Here is a 23,312-nt window from a genome sequence, read left to right as displayed (position 1 = left end):
TTGACCATTTGGTACCATAAGATGAAGCAAACAAAGTGCTTCAACTGTATGACTCTCAGTTCCCACATCTTTCAAATGAGAATAAGAGTGATATTATGTGTGTGTGTGTGTGTGCTTTGTAAAACCAAGTTACAAGCCAGGCACACAAGGGTTAGCTCATTCTTCATAGCTATAAAATTATCTTCTCACAATAGAAACATTTTTGCAATATACAAATTTAGCCCTCAGACTTTCTACACACCACCAAACATGACAGTACCATGACCAAAATGACAACATAAAGGTGGTTCTAAACATGGCTCTACAAAGCACTGAGGATAAAGCTGCCAACTTTCCCCATCCTGTACAGAGTACACTTTCTGACCTAATTTGTACTCTCTACTAATACACAATACGGATCTGAGTAGGTACCACTCCCCATTCACAAAAGGTAAGATCAAGATGGTGAGCTAAGAAAGTGTTTAATGAAATAATTTGCAGTTTCCCACAGGTTCAATTACTTAGAATGTTGAGGACAGAGTAGCTCTTGACCTGGTGACACAAATCTCCTAACATGGAAGAAGAAAAAAAAGTAGCAGTAAAAGACTTACATGCTGTTCTGTTATTACTAATTCTCTTTACTAAACTATTTGGTGACTAGTAGAATATAAAAAAGTAATGCCCTAAAAAGTACTCCGGATATAAACACTATAATGTATTTCAATAATCTATTTTTATGCTTTTGGTATAAAGAGGATCTGGAGTAGCAGTCAGTTCAACAAAGGATGGGAGGGCCCAAAGGATTGGGATCTCCAAGGTTGAAAGGATGCATAGAGTTTGGAAAAACATAATCAAAATTAGAAATGCTTTAAAAAAAAAAAAGTCAAAATTTTAAGTATTCAAATTATCTTTAGCCATAATATGAATTTCTTTTGAAATTTCAAACAATATTAGAAAAGAGTATGAAATCTTCTGAATCACCAAAATAAAAGTGGGCTTGGTATCAGATTAACAATTAACAAAAAAGCTTGATTAAGAACAGGGAAATCCAGACTCAAGACTCCTGAGTTCAGTGTTCAGCTTCCTATGTAAACTACGGCTCTGTAAGACATGACTTTTATTTTCAACATCATTATTAATCTATTTGGTATCCATCAGAATTATCTTGCAGAGCTCGCTAAGAATGCAGGTACCCAGGTATGACCTAGACTTGCTACATCGGCATCTTTAGCTATGGGGGTTCACACCTTCTGTTAGAGAAGCTCAACTGAGCAACTTCTGATTAACAGCAATTAAAATACAGATTTCCCAAATCAGATTTTAATTAGTACTAATGAAGGAAGATAAAAATGAGTTCTTAGGTAGCCTGTTTATGTCACGTTTATAATTTCTTTACATTAGTAGTATTTTCATTTTGCTCTCAACATCAACATGAACATATGTCTACAAGTTTTATCCCATACACAATTTTTTAACAAACTAGGCTTCCCGCCCCTAGCTGGGACAACTTCCTGTACATACTTGATCTGCATGGAGCATACTCAACAGTCTTTGTTCCATCTTGAAGAAAGCATGTTCCAACAGGTTCTCTCTCCTGTTTCATCTCAGTCCTCCAGTGGTACAATGGGGCACAGGCCTAAAATCAAAGGTTTAATACATGACATAAAAATTCTTTGAAAAATTCGTGTTTCCAACAATCTATACTACCTCAGAATATAGCATCAATTTTAAGTATTAATAAAAATCAGTCAAACCTATCCTTTAAATTCCTTATCACAGTGGTGGGTAAAGATTTTAAAATAAATATTTTTCTCACATTCACTTGAAGACTACATTTATAGTTCATACATACTTTTTCAAATTAGTTAGCAAAATTATTATTCCAGGCAGTTTATTGCTTGGTATTTATATGCTCAGCTGAAGATCTCAGACTGAATCAAATTTTGAACTAAATAACACGCTCATGCATGTAGGATATAACCCTAAATTATACAGCAAATAATTTATTAATAAGAGAGTAAGGACATCAAACAGTCAAAGTAATCCTCAGTAAAAAGAACAAACATGGAAGAATAACAGTACTGGACCTCAAAATATTCTATAAAGCTGTAGTAACCAAAACAGGATGATACTGGCATATAAACAGGCACGTAGACCAATAAAACAGAATAGAGAACCCAGAAATAAATCCACATATCTAAAGCCAACTGACAAAAGTGCCAAAAACACTCATTGAAAAAAAAACGATGGTCTCTTCAATAAATGGTGCTGAGAAAACTGGATATCCATATGCAGAAAATTGATACTAGACCCCCACCTCTTACTCTACAAATATCAACTCAAAATGGATTATAGGCCTAAATCTAAGACCCACAACTATAAAACTACTAGAAAAAAAACACAGAGAAAATGTTCCAGAACACTGATCTTGCAAAAAAAAAAAAAAATACTGTATGAATAAGACCTCAAAAGCACAGGCAACAAAAGCAAAAAAACAAAAAACAAAGAGGGGAGTATATCAAACTAAAAAGCTTTTGCACAGCAAATAAACTAATCAACAGAGTGAAAACAACCTACATAATGGGAGAAAATATTTGCAAAACTATTTAACTGACAAGGGATTAATAATCAGAATATACAAGGAACTCAAACATTTCTATAGCAAAAAACCAAACAACCCAGCATCACTAATCATCAGGGAAATGCGAATCAAAACCTAGTTAGGATGGATATTATCAAAAGGCCAAAAAGGAATAGATGGTGAGGATGCAGAGGAAAGGGAACTCTTATACAGTACTGGTGAGAATGTAAATACACAGTCACTATGAAAAACAGTAGGAAGATTCCTCAGAAAACTACAAATAGAACTACCATATGATCCAGCAATCCCACTATGAGAAATTTATCTAAAGGAAGGAAACCAATCTATCAAAAAGACATCTGTATCCATGTGTTTATTGCAGCACTATTCACAACAGCCAAGATGTGAAATTAACCTAGATGGTCAACAACAGATGAATGGATAAAGAAAATGTGGTTTATATATGCTGTGGAATACTATTCATCTATAAAAAAATAATAAAATCTGTCATTTTGGCAACATGGATAAAAATAGAGTACATTATGTTAAATGAAATAAGCCAAGAGCAGAAAGTTAAACAATGCATGTTCTCACTCATATATGGAAGCAGGAAAAAACTGATCTCACAGAAATAAAAAGTAGAACAGGCTGGGAAGGGTAGCGGGAAGGTTGGGATAGGGAAAGATTTGGTTTTTGTTTGTTTGTTTGTTTGTTTGTTTTTTGAGTTGGAGTCTCACTCTGTCGCCCAGCTGGAGTGCAGTGGCCGCTCCCGGCCACCGCAGCCTCGACCTGCTGGGCTCCAGAGATCCTCCCACCTCAGCCTTCCAATTAGCCGGAACTACAGGCACGCGCTACCACGCCCGGCTGATTTTTGATTTATTGTAGAGACGAGGTCTTGCCAAGTTGCCCAGGCAGGTCTCGAACCCACAGCCTCATGTGAAAGATTTGTTAAAGGATACAAAATTACAACTAAATAGAAGAAATTGGTAGCGTGCACCTGTAATTCCAGCTACTCGGAGGCTGAGGCGGAAGGATTGCCGGAGTCCAGCAGGTGGAGGCTGCAGTGGCCAGGAGCGGCCACTGCACTCCAGTCTGGGTGACAGAGTGAGAGTCCAACTCAAAAAAAAAAAAAGAAAAAGAAATAACTTACAGCATTCTATAGCACTGTAGGATGAATATATTTAACAGTAATATATCATTTCATATAGCTAGACGGACGATACTGAATGCTCCCAAAACAAAGAAATGATAAATGTTTGATGTGATAGAAATGCTAATTGCCCTGATCTGATTGCTATACATTTTATGCATTAAAACATCACTATGTGCCCCACGAAAATATACAATTATTAATATTATTTTTGTAAACGTGAGGTCTCACTGGGCTGCTAAGGTTGATCTTCAGCTTCTAGCCTCAAGTGATCATCCTGCCTTTGCCTCCAAGTATCTGAAATTACAGGTGTGAGCTACCACACCTGGCTCCTTAATTCTTGGGGGGGGTGGGAGGGCACACCTCATCAACAAGGGTACCTGCATAATGACCATCTGTATACCTAACCCTGAATTGTATCCCACATCTTCAAAATAAAAAATTAAAATAAAAAAAAGAAACTTCCCAAAGTCCCCCCATCCCCTCCCCCAAAAAAGAAAGAAAGAAAAGACATCTAGATTGTGGAAAGAAAAAGAAGAGAGTTTAAAACTTGCAATGCTAATTTTTTTACTTTCCAAATAAACTGACTTTTTTGTTTTTAATGTACTGGAAATACAGTGCAATGGATTTTCTATAATACTTTTTGAAGTACAATGCTAACATAAGCACTGCAGACATCATCAACACAGGGCTAGTGAAGAAAGTGAAGGTAGGTAATTGTTATTACCTCTCTACACATACTTGATGCTCCAGAGTGGACGATCTGCTCCTTCTGCTGACCTCAGCTTCTTTGCACCCCTTTCTACCTAGAATGCCTCCACTCTTAACATCCTTCACTTCCAACTGCTAAAATGTAGCATATCCTTTAAACTCCTGCTGAAACCACCACCTAAATAAATCCTTTCTTAATGCCTCATAATCAGGAATAAAAATAAAAGTAATAATAAAAACTATGTAAGTAATTAAATAAGGAAAAGCTATCTGACAAACTGAAATAAAAGCTGAAATCTGAATGACAAGATGCTAGCCAAGTCATCAACAAGACTATTAACAAAAACAGAGGGAACATAAGTACTACGTTACTAACTGAAATGACATGGCATGTGAAAAAGATAAAAAGACCAGCGTGGTTAAAGTGTGAGATGACACCAAAGAGACAGCTAGTGACCTGGCTCTGGAGATGCTGATTAGCCAGGATGAGCTTGCAATATTTATTCAGAGAGTGATAGAAAGCCACTTGACCATAGTAATTAAGAAGCTGAAATGTCCCAGTAGTCTGCTAGTCCTTCTGTGGAGAAGAGATCATTGTTGGGGCAAGAGAGGAAGCAGAGAGGTGAGAAGAGCCATTGCACTGTTTCAGGTGAGAAATAATGGTGGTTTGTTGCCAGGTAGAAATAGTGGAGATGGGGATCTATTGATAATGTAGGATATATTTTAAAGGCAGAATTGACAGGGCTCACTGGTAAATAGCGTGGAGAGCCACACCTCCTAATAAGCTGAGGAAGATTTGTATAATAGTTTTTTGTTGTTGTTTTTACTTTTTGATGGAGAGTGATAACAGTCTTATTTTGATCATGTTCATTTTGAGTCATCTATTAGGTATTCATAGGGAAATGCCAAATAGGTAGTTTGGAAATAGGCCTTTGAAGATTCAGGGAGAATTAAGAGCTAGCGATATTCCTCAACTTGACTGGATAGAAATAAACTGATGGCAACTATCAAGAGGGGCAGGAAAAATGAACAATGAAGGAATTAAGGTGGAAAGAAGCAGAAGCCTGGTCTAGAAGGACCATAGGGATAGCATCCTCAGATGAGTAGCCTTTGATCAGCATTATCTTATTTCATTAAACCCTGTACCCTTGTGCATACTGAGTTTTACTATGAGCTTGAAAACATAAAACCTCTTGTGTCTTCATGCAAATTGACTAAACTCATCTGTGAGTGAATATTCAAAAGACTTACCAAAATTTTATCCTGTTTAGATCTCACAGATGCTCCAAACCACTGGTGGGACTTAAACTCCAATGGATCATCCTTGTCATAATCTCTATTGCCTAAAAAAGAATAATTATGAGGAGTAAGGAACAAAATACACTATTCTTAGCATAACAGAGTTTATTTCTAAATAGCCAGGTGGAGGAATAGAGCACCTTTGATTAATCAAATACTGTACAGGTCATTTATCTCATACACTTCATACACATTAGGGACTTTCAACTAATCAGAGAAATATAACACATGAGGACTTAGAAGTATCTCCATGACATTATTAACTCCATCAATTATCATAATGCAGACATGAAAAAGGAATTGTAAATGAAGTTTTCCAGTTGCTAAATTGCTAGATAATTAACTATTAAACAAATACTTACAACAACCTACCATATTCTCAGAGGTTCTTTCTGTGGCATAAAAATATTTATGAAAATTAAAGGCTATGAAACACTTTCTTGTAATGATGACGATAAAATAAAAGACTAAGATGTGTGCCAATGACATTATAATATGAGAATTAGAATCCAGGAGACATGATCTGGCTGGTAGAAAAAAGAATTCAACCTGGCACCCTATATTCAAACATTTATTTTTATTATTTCAGTCCCTGATATTGGGAAATAATTCCTGTACTCTAAAGCTTCAGTGTCAAAAACAAAATGATGCAGTGGGACAGCTTCAACATCACAATATTCTTGCCAACACAAGTATTTCCTCCTACAAGACACTTGAGATAGATCATTCCAAAATGTCAATATCATGAAAGATAAAGAGTAGGAAACTTTTCTAAATTAAAAGACACCAATGAGACATAGCAACTAAATACAAGATGTGATCCTTCATTGAATCTTGTATCTTAAAATTTTTTTTAAGTTACAATGGACTTTATTAGAATAATTGTGGAAATTTTAATTATGAACTGTAGATACTAATAATAATGTGTGCATTATTACTGAATTACATTGTTACTACTAATAATATTATGGTATTTATAACAATGATGCCTTTCTATGTGTGATGATCATATTATGGTTATGTGAGAAAATGTTTTTAGGAGATATTGCCGAGGTATTTAAGGGTATAGTGTCACAATGTCTTCAGCAATGGGTGAAGTTAGGGGAATTGTGTATTGTTCACTGTATTACTGTTTCAAATTTTCTATAAGTAAAAATTTTCAAATTTTTAATGTCTATCCTAAAGACATATCACATTTATCACATATAAATATATACATATATTTTCTTATATGAAATAGATATTTAAAACCAATATATAAGATAGCATTAAAATTATTATATATAAACATGTATACCTTTTCTTCCACAACAATATGTCAATAAAAGAAGAACTGTAGTATCAATTTTATTGTTGTGTAGTACCCCATTACATAGCTAGACAGTGGTTTATTTAGCCAATCCCTATATCTCTTTCAGTTTCAGATTCAGAAATTTTTTTTTATTCAAATCTGCATAGTCCCTCAAAGACAAATCTACTTTCTCCTCTAATATACATAAGAATCTCAGTAAAGTATATTATTAGCCTAAGACACAGGTTCCTTGCTAAATTAAGGTAATAGTACTCTAGATCTAATGGATAAATTTCTATCAAGGTTTCAAGATATATTTATTTTTTATATATGAAATCCCTTATCTTTAGTCCCCAGTCTCTGAAACAAGTCATGTTCATTCCCATCCACAGGCCTTCATACACAAGGCCCTCTTACCTGGTAAACTTTACTTTTTCCATACTGGATTCAAATTCTACCTGAAATCTTAGTTGTAGTTGTTCAGTCATGACCCTAATTCATGATAAAATGACTGTCTGCCTCTTAAGGAAATATCTGTCTAACACAGATGTTTTCTTAAATGTAGAATTATGGAAATAAGCAATTATGGTGGAGGAATGTGTAAAGAGTTATGGGGAAAAGTTATGGCTCAAAGTGGAAGTGAAAGAATTCTTTCTGAGCCAAGAGAAAATATTGTGCAAAAAAAAGTAAGAATGAGGCCAGGCATGGAGGCTCACACCTGTAATCTGAGCACTTTGGGAGGGCCAAGTGGCAGGATCAGTTGAGGCCAGGAGTTTGAACCAGCTTAGGCAACACAGCAAAACCTTCTCTCTACAAAAAAATAAAAAAATTAGCCAGGTGCGGTGTTGCATGTCTATAGTCCCCACTACTCGGGAGGCTAAGGTAGAAGGCTCACCTCAGCCCAGGAGGTCGAGGCTGCAGTGAGCAGTGATCATGCCACTGCACTCCAGCCTGGGCAACAGTGAGACCCTGACTCAAAAAAAACAAAACAAACAAAAAGAGTAACAGTGGATAATCTTGGATGCCTTAGAGAATTGTGAGTTGTTCACAGTGACTAGAGAGAATGGTAGAGAGGGGACTGGTTGCCAAGAGCCTATATGCCATGCTAATAATGAACTTCATGGAATTTTTTAGTTGTCCTCTATGCTAAGCATTCTTTCTTCAATTATTCTATTCCTAAAAAAGTTGAAGAGAAGTTTCTCCTTTGTAAAATGTTATCCAATTCTCTTCCTACCGCCTTGAAAAAGTGTTTTTCTTAACAAATGTATTTTTCTCTAAATGTGTAAATGGCGGCACAAGACACTGCTATGCACTGTCAAGTAGCATATGCTTGTCATTGCTACTGTGTTCTATCTCCCATTTTAAAAAAGATATTGAAAACATTCCCTGCCATAACGATTATGGAAATCTGTCTTTTTATCTGAGTTGGAGCCTCACTCTGTCGCCCAGGCTGGAGTGCAGTGGCACGCTCACGGCCACCCCAGCGTCGACCTGCTGAGCTCTGGTGATCCATCCACCTCAGCCTTCCAAGTAGCTGGAACTAGAGGTGTGTGCTACCACACCTGGCTAATTTTTTATTTATTGTAAAGACAAAGTCTCGCCAAGCTGCTCAGGCTGGTCTCGAACCTGTGGGCTCAGGCAATCCACTTGCCTTGCCCTCCCAAAGTGTCGCGATTACAGCCTGAGCCACCGAGCTCAGCCGGATATCTGTCTTTACAAATGTGAAGCTTAGCTTAAGCTAGAAAAGTACAATTTTGCATGTTTTTTTAATTTTTATATTCATCATCAAGTATTATAAAACACAAGAATACAGTCCTCTCCATGTGGAAAACTATTTAGCGATGATGGTATTTAACAAGAATGAAGGAGCACCGGTCAAATATCAAAAAGTATCAGACAACTTGGCTTTTTCTGACAAAAAAAAGTAAACTTGAAAAACTAATTTGAAAACCAACTTTGGAGATTTCCTAAAATTTAGATATACTAAAAAACAACAGCCATGCATTAAAGCACCACGTGATTCACTATGTTTTCAATTACATTACCAAACAGAAGAAGTCAATCATAAAGCATGACATACATTGGCAACCAAAACTTGGTCAACAGTCTTAAAAAAAACCAAAACTGTCCACTGCTTTCGATGCCTTCAGCTTCAACAGAATTATAACCTCAATTACAATCTTTTCAAGAATTTTGCTCAATAGGGAGTTTTCCTTCAGTAATCAATTTTTTTTCAGAAACCGGGTTTTTTTTTTTTTTTTTTAGTTGGAGTCTCACTCTGTCGCCCAGACTGGAGTGCAGTGGCCATTCCCGGCCACTGCAGCCTCGACCTGCTGGGGCTCTGGCGATCGTTCCGCCTCAGCCTTCCAAGTAGCTGGAACTACAGGCGCGCACTACCACGCCCAGATCATTTTTTGATTTATTGTAGAGATGAGGTCTAGCCAAGTTGCCCAGGCAGGTCTCGAACCCGCGGGCTCAGGCAATCCACTCACCTCAGCCTCCCAAGGCATGGGATTACAGGTTGAGCCACCAAGCCTGGCTAGAAACCAAGTCTTAAAACACTCGATTCAACATCATGTAGAAGTTCCATTCAGAGGACGTGTGATAGATTGAGTGTGGAAAAAGGAAAGGAAAGCTTGCTTGTTCTGGGGCACACAAGTAGAGTAAATATTTTGAGTCACAATCCTGGAGTCACTATTTCAAGGGATGCTCGACCTCCACAGACTGTGTAGACTATGCTGACACCCTTGAAAAGGAAACAGGACATAGGCAACTGCACACATTCCAGTACTGGGAGAAATGCGGCCGCAGGCAACAGCCCAAAATACAAAGATGTCTGTCCAGAATCACAAAACACATTGGAAGATTAGCTCTGATTACCCAAATAAATGAAAGGGGAAAAGTATCTCGCAGAGTAGTATCTGTATCTCACATGGTAATATACCGTATCTCACACAGTAATACAAATAAGAATAAATTGTTCTGTATTACACAAATTAACATAAGACTCTATACTATAGCTTTCAAAAATAGAGGAAAATTTTGCTAGGGAAACCCGAAGTTAATAGCAAGTAAATCACTAGAAACTTGAAATCTTAACATCTACTTTACAGGGTTTTGAAATTTGTCATTTGCATTTTATCGGACTCCCATGATTAAATGCTCGAGGACAGAAGCAAGTGAGAAGGGTAGATTGTCTTAGCTTTAAACTTTGTACCTTATTAGTAGCCTACTCTTTTTCTCCGTGTTTCAAAAGGCATTGTCAAACATTCCACATTCAGCTTGCTGGAGAATTACGGGCAATGCTTATTTTTAAGACAAAGTTAGCTTATCATCCTAAGCAAAATTTTTTGTTTCTTCTTTTCATGACCAAAAAAAAAATCCTTTGAAACAAGATTATGTCACCTTCAAAGCATTAGAAAAGCAAGACAGTAAATTTTTATTCGGAAGTTAAATGTGGTTTTAGTAATTTGAATCCCATTCATCAATTTGACTTGTATGAATAAAAAAATGATTTTATGTCCTCAGAGAACTTGCTTTTGCTAAAAGAAGAAAAAGAGGGAGGAGGGGAGGGGAAGAGATGAGGGGGAGGGAGGAGGGAAGGAGGGGGAGAGGGAGGAGGAAAGAAAGAAAGAAAAAACAAAAGGCTATTAAAACAATGCCACTCCACATTCATCCTTTAATAAAACAGATAATTTGTAGACTTCCTTAAGCAGCTTTTTACCTCAAACACCACTTCTGCTCAGTAGCATTCCCTATAACAAATTTTTTTGAATAAAAATTTCCCAAAGATGACTCACTTATATAAAGATTGACAGGTCAGAGAAATAAATGTCTTTGATCATTCATTAAATAAATAAATCATGGGTACTTCCTATATCTAAATGCTAGAAATACAGTAGTAAATGAGATACACAAGTTCTTTTATATTCAAGTGGAAACATAATACACAATTATATAAAATATTTTCAGACAGCCACACTTTAAGAAAATTTTGAGAGTAAGTAATAAAGAGATAATCAGACAGTTACTGGTATTATGCATTTATTTGTAATCCAATGCTATTTAGAGATAATATATTTCATTGATTCAGAGCAACAAATATTTGAATACTAACATCTCTGAAATCTGAATGTATATTACAGTCAATGATGACCTATTTATAATTATAGCATTTCTAGTAGTACATAAATTGTACATTTTAACATCAATTGCACCCTTTCATTCACAATCAACTGATTTTGGACAAAGGTGTCAAGCAAATAATTTTATTTGTTTATTTGTTTATCTTTTTAGAATTTATTTTGTCTACATATGTGCGTAGAGACAGGATCTCACTATGTTGCTCAGGCTGGTCTTGAACTCCTGGCCTCAAGTGGTCTTTCTGCTTCTGCCCTCCAAAGAGCTAGGATTTGGGATTACAGGCATGAGCCACCACACCTGGCCCAAGCAAATACAATGGCAAAAAATAACTGAAGTTTCAAAAAAGGTACTGGAACAATTGGATATCCATAGGCAAGAAGGTTAATCTGCAGCCCTACTGTATACACAGAAATTAATGCAAAATAGAACAGTTATTTTAAAATGTAAGAGCTAAAAATATACAATTCTTAGAAGAAAAGAGAGGAACACATCTTTAAAAATTTGGGTTAGGCAATGATTCAGAAAACGAAAAGCACAAGTGATAAAAGAAAGAGTAGACATATCAGTTTTAATCAAAATTAATAACTGTTGTGCTTTAAAAACACCATAAAGAAAGTAAAGACAATCCACAGAGTGGGGAAAAAAATTTGCTTATCATATGTTGGGTCAGGAACTTGTATCCAAAATAAAATAGAAAAAAAACCTCTTACAATTCAATAATAAAAAGACAAATAACTATTAAAAATGAGAAAAGGGTGGGGCATGGTGGCACATGCCTGTAATTCCAGAACTTTGGGAGGTTGAGGTGGGAGAATCACTTGAGGCCAGGAGTTCAAGACCAATCTGGGCAACATAGCAAGGCCCCATTTCTACAAAAAATTAAAATTTTTTTTGCTTGGCTGCACATGCCTGTAGTCCCAGATACTTGGAAGGTTGAAGTGGGAGGATCCCTTGAGTTTAAAAAAAGAAAAAAGGCAAATGACTTGAACAGATATTCCTCCAAAGGAGATATGGCCAATAAGCACAAGAAAAGATGCTTAACATCATTAGTCATTAGGTAAATGCACATCAAAATCACAATACAATATGATCTCATACTCACTATAATAGTTATATTATAAAAAAATAGAAAATGAGCATTCAGAGAATTAGGAGAAACTGAAACTCTCTTATATTGTTAATAGGAATGTAAAATGATACAGTTACTTTTGAAAATAGTTCTGCAGTTTTTTAAACAGTTAAACATCAATTACCATATGATCCAGCAATTCCACTCCTAGGTAAGTATCTAAAAGAAGTGAAAGCATATGTCCATACAAAGACTTGAACATAAATCTTCATAGTAGCATTATTAATAATGTCAAAAGGTAGAAACTACCCAAATGTGCATCTGCTGATGTACAGATAAACAAAATGTTTATCCATTCAATGGACTACTACTGGGCAATAAAAAAAGAGTGTGGCATTGATACATGCTGCAGCATGAATGACCCATATTGAATAATTCTATTTATGAGACGTATTCAAGAAAGAAAATATATAGACACAGAAAGTAGAGTAATGGTTGCTTAAGGCTGGAGGTATAAATGAGGAGAGATTAACAACTGATACAAGGTTTCTTTTTAGAATGATGGAAATGCTCTGGGATTAGACGACAGAAATGACTATAAAAGCTGTAAAGGCCAGATATAGTGGTTCATGCCTATAATCCCAGCTTTGGGAAGCTGAGACAGGAGGATTGAGATGGGAAGATTGCTTGAGCCCAGCAATTCATAACCAGCTTAGGCAACATACTGAGACCACGCCTTTAAAAATAAAATAACTCAGCCTGTAATCCCGCACCTTTGGGACGCTGAGGTGAGTGGACTGCCTGAGCCCGCGGGTTCGAGACCCGCCTGGGCAACGAGACTTCATCTCTACAATAAATAAAAAAATTAGCTGGGTGTGGTAGCGCATGCCTGTAATTCCGGCTACTTGGAAGGCTGAGGCGGAAAGATCGCCAGAGACCAGCAGGTCGAGGCTGCGGTGGTCGGGAGTGGCCACTGCACTCCAGTCTGGGCGACAGAGTGAGACTCCAACTCAAAAATAAAATAAAATAAAATAAAATAAATAAATAAATAAAATAACTGCTATAAATATAGTAGAATTAATTGAGTTGTACAATTAGAACAGGTGAATGCTATTCACATGTAACAGGTGAAGGTTAGCCTGAATTTCTAAGCAAAGGGAGCTTGGTAAATTAAATCTCATTAAAGCTATTTTATTGTTTTATTTTTTATTTTTATTTTTTGAGTTGGAGTCTCACTCTGTCGCCCAGACTGGAGTGTAGTGGCACGTTCCCGGCCACCCCAGCCTCAACCTGCTGGGCTCCGGCGATCCTTCCGCCTCAGCCTTCCAAATAGCAGGAACTACAGGCACGTGCTACCACACCTGGCTACATTAAAGCTATTTTGAAACCGATAAACTTATCAGGTGGAAAGGTAATTGCAACATGGAATGTTATATGATATAGACTTTTTCAAAATTAATTAAACAAAGGCTGGGTGCAGTGGCTCATGCCTGTAATCCCAGCACTTTTGGAGACCAAGGCAGAAGGATTTCTTCAGCCCAGAAGTTTAAGACCAGCCTGGGCAACATAGCAAAATCTCATCTCTAAAAAAAAAATTTAAAAATTAGCCAGGTGTGATAATATGTACCTATAGTCCCAGCTACTAAGGAGTCTAAGATGGAAGGATGACCTGAGCCCAAGAAGTAGAGACTATGGTGAGCCATGATCATGCCACTGCACTCCAGCCTGGGTGACAGAGTGAGACTCCAACTCAAAAAACAACCACAAAAACAAACAAAAAAAACCCCCCAAAATTAAACAGATGTGTCAGAAGAGTAATAGATAAAAAATAAAAATAGATAACAAAACAGAAAGAATGAATAAGCATATGAAAAAATATTCAACCTCACCAGAAATGACAAAAATGTAAATTAAAACAAGATCTATGTTTCACCAGTCAGACTCAGAAAGATTGTATCAAATTTGGCTCAAAGGTTGCTTGTGTCAATATTTTCCTATTTGGCAAATATGTATAAAAAGCACTGAAACACATATTCCTTTGACTTTGAAATTTCATTTTTAAAAATTAATCAAAAATATTTAAAATATAAGCTAAGGGAAACCTCCTCAGGTCCTCTCCTACTATGGGAGCTTTTCTGTCTTCTCAATAAATCCTACTTTCTAAAATAAATAAATAAAATATAAGCTAAGACTAACAAGCACATTCAAAGTTTATTATAATAAAACAACAAAATGCCCAACACAATATGAGATAGATGGAGTAAATTATAATTGTATGTAGTTTGTACATTTACACACACAGTATATTCATAGGCCACAGGGTACATAAACACACACGCAGGCCACAGAGTATACACACACACACACACACACACACACACACAGGATACAGAGTACACACACGTACACACACACATATCCTATGACCATTGGTCTTTTGGGTGGGGAATTTAGGTGATTTTTTTGTCTTTTTGGCATTTCTGTTTTCTTATATCTTCATCAATGGGCATGCGTTATTTATATAATGTTTTATAGGGTTTTTTAAAAAGCAGTGTGTATAAGTATCCATTAATTTTTATATACAAAAGTTTACTTTGAAGCTCTCACATCCCCTCTTAATTAACTTTGTGTTTACATTTTCAATTCATACTTATAAAAGAGTTTTGGTTCATAAAATTCAAGAACATTTCAATTAAGCAAGCTCCTCTTTTTTTAAGCACTAACCTTCCCAGGAAGCTCTATTCTATGTTACAGAATCAAACTATTAGGATAGAAAGTTGCAGAAAATAACTCATTTTTAAAAATAAAAACTCTAGATATTATTGAAGACCAAACTAAAAGTTAATGATTTATTTGACTTAGTAAAAAAGTATGAGCCAGGCTCGGTGGCTCAACCTGTAATCGCGCGCTTTGGGAAGCCAAGTTGAGTGAATTGCCTGAGCCCGAGGGTTCGAGACCCACCTGGACAACTTGGCAAGACCTCATCTCTACAATAAAGTCAAAAAAAGTTAGCCGGGCATGGTAGCACACGCCTGTAGTTCCAGATACTTGGAAGGCTGAGGTGGAAGGATCTCCAGAGCCCAGCAGGTCGAGGCTATGGTGGAGAGCGTGCCACTGCACTCCAGTCTGGGTGACAGAGTGAGACACCAACTCAAAAAAAAAAAAAAAAAAGTATGGTTTCTTTGTTTAAGTAGTGGTAAAATAGTACTAGCACTATTAATGAAAGGACAATCTGCTTTATAAATTTCTGAAGTGTCTTTAAATGTTTCTAGAAACTTATCTGTATGACTTAAAATGGCGAGACAAACGTCCCTAAACCCAAAGTGCCTGGAGTCACACTACTTAAAAGAGTAATCATTTAGACATATGTAAATATGTTCTGAGATAATAATCCATGGACATGAAAACAAATGTTAACGTACACAGAACTGTCCAGAAACATCTTTTACATAAAATAAGATACAATTACTTTCTAAAAAATAAAAGAGTCAGAAAAGTAGGTGCAGAAGAAACAGGATGAAGCTCATTTCCCTGGGATTATCTACTGAGTTATTACTACCACTGCAGACAGAGAATTAAGATCTCCCTCTCCTTCCATGAACAATTCCAATGGTTCCACCAGAGCCCAGCAAGAAGAATACAGGCCTTTGAAAACACTCACTGCTTTATCAATGCGGGTTTGTTTCCTTCTAATGATGAGAAGGAAATGATCCTGAAAGCATCTAACATTTTCAAACAAAAACTCTTTACTGGAGATTAAAAAAAAAAAAAAAAATCAATCCAAGGTTAAGTCTTAAAAAATGAGTCCGAGTCAGGTCAGAGCCGGCAGGGAAGGGAATGAACTTTAAGTGACTGTGTGAGCATAGTTTCAGTAAAACACTGAAGAATGTTAAAATACTGACTGAGTGACTGTTAGTCAATTAGTAATAAAAGGATTGGACTAAATGCTTTCTAAGGTGCTTACTAGCTCTCTAATTCTGTACCAGGGAATGACAGATTATATCTGAAGAAACTATTTTGTTTTTAAAAATTCCTTTGCATAAATTTATTTTGTATTAACAGTGGGAGGGAAACTATTTTTGTTTTTAACCTTTTAATTTATACGACTGTTGAAACTATAGAAATATCTTGACACAACTCTGGAAGACAGAACATTCACCCAGAAGAGGAAGTAAAACTTAAAGGAGGTTTAGAGTCTGCCTGAATACCTTTTTAAAATTTGTATTTATTTATTTCCTTGTTTGTTTTTATGTATACATTTTTAGAGAAGAGGTCTCACTATGCTGCCCAGGCTGGAATGCAGTATGCAATCATAGCTCACAGCAACCTCAAACTTTTGTGCTCAAGTGATCCTCCCTCTTCAGACTCCCAAGAAGCTGGAACTACAGATGCATACCACCATGCCCAGCCTGCCTGAGTGTTTTAATTGTAATGAAATGGAAATTGTATAGCAGAATCCCGAATGCAGCTGAATGTTTTATATTTTCTATTAAATACAAAAAGTAGAACTATCCAGAAAATACTCCTCAGTATTTTTCTTGACCAGAGAACTGGCATGGCCAGGATTCACCTTCAGCCGGCAGCAAAGCCCTTCTGGGAACAAGTGGTAAGTGTTCCAGCAAGCCGTTTGGGTGGAAAGGTACAAACTATGACTTTTGACTTTCTCTAGGACAGCCATGGATGGTGGGTGGTGACGTCCTTTCCTTGTATCCGGTATGTAAAGGTAAGGGCTTCTTTTTTCAGGGCTTATTTAGCAAGCATGGAGGTTAGCCTGTATTTATTTCTAAGCAAAGGGACCTTGGCAGGGTCAAGTGATACACGTTCTCTTTAATCGATTCAGACCAGCAGTCTATCTTTTTGGAAAAGATATATTACTGAGAAACCTGGGCATAATCAGTCTGTTAGTAACAGCTGCAACCCTAGGAAAGGAAAGCATATTGCGATGAGAAGATTTTCCCAAGTGTCACAGTAACAGAGGCTAAAATGCAAACCAAGATGTAATCCATTTAAGAATATTCACAATTGGCCAGGCTCAGTGACACGTCTGTAATACCAGCATTTTGGGAGGCTGAGGCAGGAAGACAGTTTGAGGCCAGAAGTTTGAGTCCAGCCTGGGCAACATAGTGAGACCTTGTCTCTACTATATATATATATATATATATATATATATTATATATATAAAATATATATATAATATATATATATAATATATACATTATATATACATATATGATCTTAAAAATTAGGCAGGCATGGTGGCATGAACCTGCAGTCCCAGCTACTCAAGAGGCTGAGGCAGGAGGATCACCTAAGTCCAGGAGGTTGAGGCGATGGTGAGCAGTGATAGTGCCACTGCACTCCAGGCTGGGCAACAGAGTGAGTCCTCAACTCAAAACAAAAAAATCCACAATTGCCTTTATTTCTTTCCTTATTCAGTCCCCACCGTTCTAATATGGGCACAATATAAACAATCCTTTCTTTCCCCATAAAATGCTTCCTTGATTACAAAGTACCTTCAGAGACATTATCTCATTTTATCTACATAACAACTTTGAGAGGTAGGTATTATGTTTATTTGATGAATGAAAATTTGAAAACCAAGGCTGACAAATTTAAGTCACTTGCCCAAGGTCACACCTAATAAGTATCAGAGCCTGAATCTGAGCCTATGTCTTCTAAATCTAGTTTGCATTCCTCACATCCACAGCTGCCAGTGGAAAAAAACGAGAGAGGGAATAATGGCTACTTATACATATAAACATGGTTCTTACCCGGAAGTACTCTGCAGTATAACCAATCTCAATAAAATGTATAAAAGGGCACCCCGGTAGGTAGAATAATGCTCGCTAAGTACCCAAGTCCTAGTTCCCAGAACCTTACATATGAATACATGAGCTTACAAGGCTAAAAAGACTTCATAGATGTGATTAAACTAAGGATCTTGAAATGGGAGGCTCTTCCGGATTACCCGGGTGGAATAATCACAATGAGGGGGCAAAGGAGTCCATGTTAGAGTGGTGCAGCATGAGAAAGACCCAAGTAGCTATTGCTGGCTTTCAAGAGGGGAAGAGGCCACAAGCCAAGGAATGGGGCCTTTAGAAGTTAGAAGAAGCAAGGAAACAAATTCTCCCCCAGAGCCTCCAGAAGAAATGTAGCATTGCCGACATCCTGATTCAGTCAGTGAGACCCACTGTGAACATTTAACCTCCAGAACTAAAGATGATAATTTTTTTTTTTTTTTTTTTTGAGTTTGAGTCTCACTCTGTTACCCAGGCACACTCACAGCCACTGCAGCCTCAACCTGCTGGGCTAAGGCGATCCTTCCACCTCAGCCTCCAAGTAGCTGGAACTATAGGCATGAACCATCATGCCCAGTTAATTTTTCTTAACTTATTATAGAGATGAGGTCTTGCTAAGTTGCCCAGTCTGGTCTTGAACCAGTGGGCTCAGGCAATCCTCTCACCTCAGCCTCTCAAAGCGCTGGGACACAGGCTTGAGCCACCGTGCCTGGTCAATAAACTTGTTATTTGTTGTTTTAAGCCACCAAGTTTATGGTAACTTATTGCAACAGCAATAGAAAACTAATGCTGACATGAAAACAAAATTGTAATAACAGACTGCCCAAATCTGCTACATGAATAGTCTTGATATTGTTTTGCATCACAGCCTAATACAGCTTTGAGATATCTTTACTTCCAAAAATACATATATCATTGATCCCTAAACTAAAACATTTGATTAATCTTTGCTTCAGTTCTACTTTTCCACGTCCACATTCAAATAAAGTGTGAGTTTTCTACATATTAATCATCTTAGACTGAAACAAACAAAACACGCCACAAAATGAATGTTTCATTTTTATTAATCCCACAATATTTCAAAGTTTGTATTATTGTCCATTAAAAAAAAAAAATCAGTTTTCAGTCATTATGCAGACCTTGTTTAAAATGTACACATCATGAGGAGTCACTGGAAGAAAAGGTTTAAAGACCCAAGAGGGTGACTGTAATTTCAAGGGCAACTAGTACTATTTTAATCACTATATAAATGTGTAAAATAAGAACCCAGACTTTATTTTACATCCTAGTTGTGGCTTTGTTTACATATTAAATATTTATTTACATATTTGTAAGCTCTGTTTACAAATTAGAAGGGAAAAAAAAATAAAAATGACAAGCAAGAGTCAAGAACTTGAAAGAAAACTTACAGAGCATGTTTCAGGCTCAATTTCACAAATCCAAGAGATAACACATTTTAGAGTGAGGTTGCCTTTTATTCCTGAAGGCCCACTAAAGCATAAATGATTCAAAAAATCAAAGTAGCCCAGCCAGGACAACATAACAAGACTCTGTCTCTATAAAAACTTTTTAAAAATTAGCCAGGCATGGTGGCTCTCACCCAGCTACTCAGGAGGCTGAGGTAGGAGGGATAGCTTGAGTCCAGGAATTTGAGGTTATAATGAGCTATCATGACACCACTGTACTCCAGTTTGGGCAACAAAGCAAGACCCAACAAACAGCAGAAATAAGCTTGCCATCTTAGAGTGAACTTTCCAAATTAAACTTGAGTGCCATCTTAAAGCAAACTTTCTAAATTAAACTTTTCATCATAGGATATCACATTTTTAAAAGGCATGTCTGCAATATTTTAAAGATATCTATGATAACATTCATTATTTTATGTAATATGTATGATTCTACCAAAAAAATGACTAGGAAAATTAATATAATGGGTACTGAAAGTGTTCATTTTTCCATAATGTTCACATGAAATCTCTTTAGCATAAGGAACCAAGGATCCAAGATGTGCACACTGAGCTCTAGATCCTTCGATCTGTAATATAATACTGCAAATGCATTAAGTTTTAATGGTGGGATTATTTGGTCAGGATGCTAGTTTAGAGTATCTTTTTAAAACTCACTTAGATACTTCCTCAGCTTACTTCCAGCTTCATTTCTCATCATTCCCTCAAGACCTCAACCCTCCCACCACACACATATAAACCTTATGCCCACATACATATACACATAGGTAGGTCACATGGAGTTACTTGATTTTCATTCAGTCATGTATTTTATTAAGTATGTACACATATTTGCTCCTCCACCTGGAACCCTCTTCCACATCTGATGAATTTCACCTCTTTTTCATTAGCTAGCTCAAATCTCACCAACTAATCCAGGCAGACTTCTTCAAAGTCTCCAGGTTATACTATCAAGTTAGATACTTTCAAGTTATGTCTCCTTTATTTTGGTTTAAATCTATTTGTGTTTACTGCATAGAGTTAAAGTAAAATAGATACACACTGGTCTCTAAAACATATTTTTATATGCCTCTCCCTCACCCCTACACCACCAAAATTATGCTGTGGAGCAGGAAAGAAAACACATCAAAAGTGTACATCTTTCTTCTTTAAAAGTTAGTGTTATACTCTCTTAAAACCAAAATCCAGACTATCTTCCTTAGCTAGTAGCGTTATGTCTTTAATGCATGTGGCAAGTCACAATTAAATGACCTTCTAATAAATTAGACACAATCTAATATCCAGATACCTATTTGGTAAACGCAAAGTAATAACAGTCCATGTATTACTAATTAGCTTAACAGAGAAACAATGTATTTGTAAAGCATGTTTTGTTTGTATTACCTGGATTCCAACTAGAAAGAAAAAAAGACACCCTCTTATTCTTATTCTTTTTCTTCTTTTGAAGGACCCTAAGTTTTTAGTTCCTTCTGTAAGCTCATAATCTTATGTTTCTTAATTATGCAAGACAAGGCAAGCTTTCCATCCAGGAGCAGAGGTTTAGGCCTGGAATCCCAGCATCTTGGAAGACCGTGGTGGGAGAATCATTTGAGCCTAGAAGTTTGAGACCAGCCTGGGCAGCATAGTAAGGCCCCAAGTGTATTTTTTATTGTTTTTAAAAGGCAAGCTTTCCCTGCCTTTCACAGATATGAGACTTGGACTCAGCCAATCAAGCACTACTGTAAAAGCCTCAAATCTCTAGCAAATGATGCAAAGAGGCAGGATGGCTAAAAAATTATTCTCATGGTGCTGCTCCATATTCAGCAATGGTAGTTCCAGCAACAATAAAATCTAGTACTAGTGGTTCCTTTGTTAGCTTCTATTGGTTCCTGCTCATTTTTTTCAGAGAATTGTTAAATTATCAATATCCTGGCTAGGGGCAGTTGCTTATGCTAATAATCCCAGCACTTTGGAAGGCTGAGATGGGAGGATCACCTGAGCCTAGGAGTTCGAGTCTGCAGTGAGCTATGAACACGCCACCATACTCCAGCCTGGGTGATAGAGTGAGACCCTATCTCAAAAAAAAAATTTTTTTTTTTTTTACCAATATCCTTCCAATAAATTCCTGTTCTGCTAAATTTAGCAACAGTCTATATCTGTTGCTTTTTATGAATAAGCCAACACTTGCATGCAATATATACACAAGCCACCACATAACAGGTATTTCTCTGTATGCTGGCATGCAATGGTGAGTGGAAACAAATGTGTACCCTGCCTTTGGAGAGCTTAAGTCTAGTAGGGAAAACAATAATAAGATCATCAGGGAAGGCCGGGCTCGGTGGCTCAGTCTGTAATCCGTACTTTGGGAGGCTGAGGTGAGTGAATTGCCTGAGCCCGCGGGTTCGAGACCCGCCTGGGCAACTTGGTGAGACCTCATCTCTACAATAAATCAAAAAATTAGCCAGGTGTGGTAGCGTGCACCTGTAGTTCCAGCTACTTGGAAGGCTGAGGCGGAAGGATCTCCAGAGCCCAGCAGGTCGAGGCTGTGGTGGCCCGGAGCGTGCCACTGCACTCCAGTCTGGGCGATAGAGTGAGACTCCAACTCAAAAAAAAAAAAAGTTCATCAGGGAAAAAAAAAAAAAAATCAATGTAAGTTTCAGTTTAACGAAGAAAAAAGAAAAAGAACGATGATACTTAGTGCACTAAGACTACCAATATGGCAGAACCTGGCCTAAAAGGAGGAGGAGAAGAACCATCTTACAATACATTATTTAATACCAAGCATTCAAAATACCTTCATAAAGTACTTTACTATTAAAAAAAATTGTTATTATGATTCTGGAGCTTAACTGAGGTTTGTCCTTTTCACAAGAAAGAATAAAGTTACTATTCTATTTTTTTCCAGGAAAGAGAAACAGACCATAAAACAACTGAGCGAGAGTACTTTATATAATTACAAACCTCGAATGTTGATGCAGCAACCATCTGGAGCTTTTTAAGGCTCAACTAAACTTTTGGACTGGCAAAACTATGTGGCAGCAGTCTATTTAGAAGGATATAGGACAGAACTACAGCTTGCCAGCAGGATAGGACCAGACATGCCTCTTTGGTGAGAGTCCGGCCATAAACTTCCCTGTACAGCCTTCCACAAAGATGTCTAGACTCTTCTCTTTGTCCCACCAGGCGACAACTTGGACACAAAGAAACAAGATCTGGTAGACATAAGAACAATTCATGCTTCAAAGCTTCTTGACTCACAGAGCCACAGCTTCCAGTGTTCCCATTTAAAGGGCATGCTAATTATAAGAGTCACTATCCTCAGGGAACCCCAAAACTATGACATCGTCATCAGGTACTTAGTCTATTTTTAATTTCTCCCAGTCCAAATTTACCAATCAGCAGTCATTTTTAGTATAAGCAATGATTATACACTTAATCACTTAGTTACTCAAATAGTAAAACAGAACAAGAAACGTAAAGGAATCGACATGTAGAAAAGGGTTTGATAACCATTTCTAACAACTGAGTATTGACAATATTCTATTTTAATGTTCTTGTATATAGTATTCAGCTTACTCCGTATGATGCTATAGCAACAAGCATTCCCAAAATGTCAAGTCTTTAAAAAAATACAAAGGAGCCAGACTTGGTGGCTCAGCCTGTAATCTCGCTCCTTTGGGAGGCTGAGGTGAGCGGAATGCCTGAGCCCGCAGGTTCGAGACCCGCCTGAGCAACTTGGTGAGACCTCATCTCTACAATAAATCAAAATGAGCCAAGCGTGGTAGTGCACACCTGTAGTTCCAGTTACTTGGAAGGCTGAGGCGGAAGGATCGCCAGAGCCCAGCA

The 23,312-nt window shown here is 37.1% G+C and overlaps 1 protein-coding gene across 1 annotated transcript in view; it reads right to left on the bottom strand.

Annotated features, from left to right (window-relative positions):
- The window catches only part of ITGAV (integrin subunit alpha V), a 99,116-nt gene that overhangs the window by 53,968 nt on the left and 21,836 nt on the right, over window positions 1–23,312 (bottom strand). The window contains exons 4-5 of the mRNA XM_021716354.1: window positions 5,673–5,764; window positions 1,501–1,615 (exon numbers count right to left, since the gene is read on the bottom strand). Coding sequence (XP_021572029.1) covers window positions 1,501–1,615; window positions 5,673–5,764 — 207 coding nt within the window. The remainder of the gene's footprint in view (window positions 1–1,500; window positions 1,616–5,672; window positions 5,765–23,312) is intronic.

This window comes from Carlito syrichta, unplaced genomic scaffold, assembly GCF_000164805.1.
Source record: "Carlito syrichta isolate Samal-C Ts95f unplaced genomic scaffold, Tarsius_syrichta-2.0.1 Scaffold308791, whole genome shotgun sequence".
Classification (NCBI taxonomy): domain Eukaryota; kingdom Metazoa; phylum Chordata; class Mammalia; order Primates; family Tarsiidae; genus Carlito; species Carlito syrichta.
Note: the sequence above shows the minus strand (reverse complement) of the source record. Positions and strands in the feature narration are given on the sequence as shown.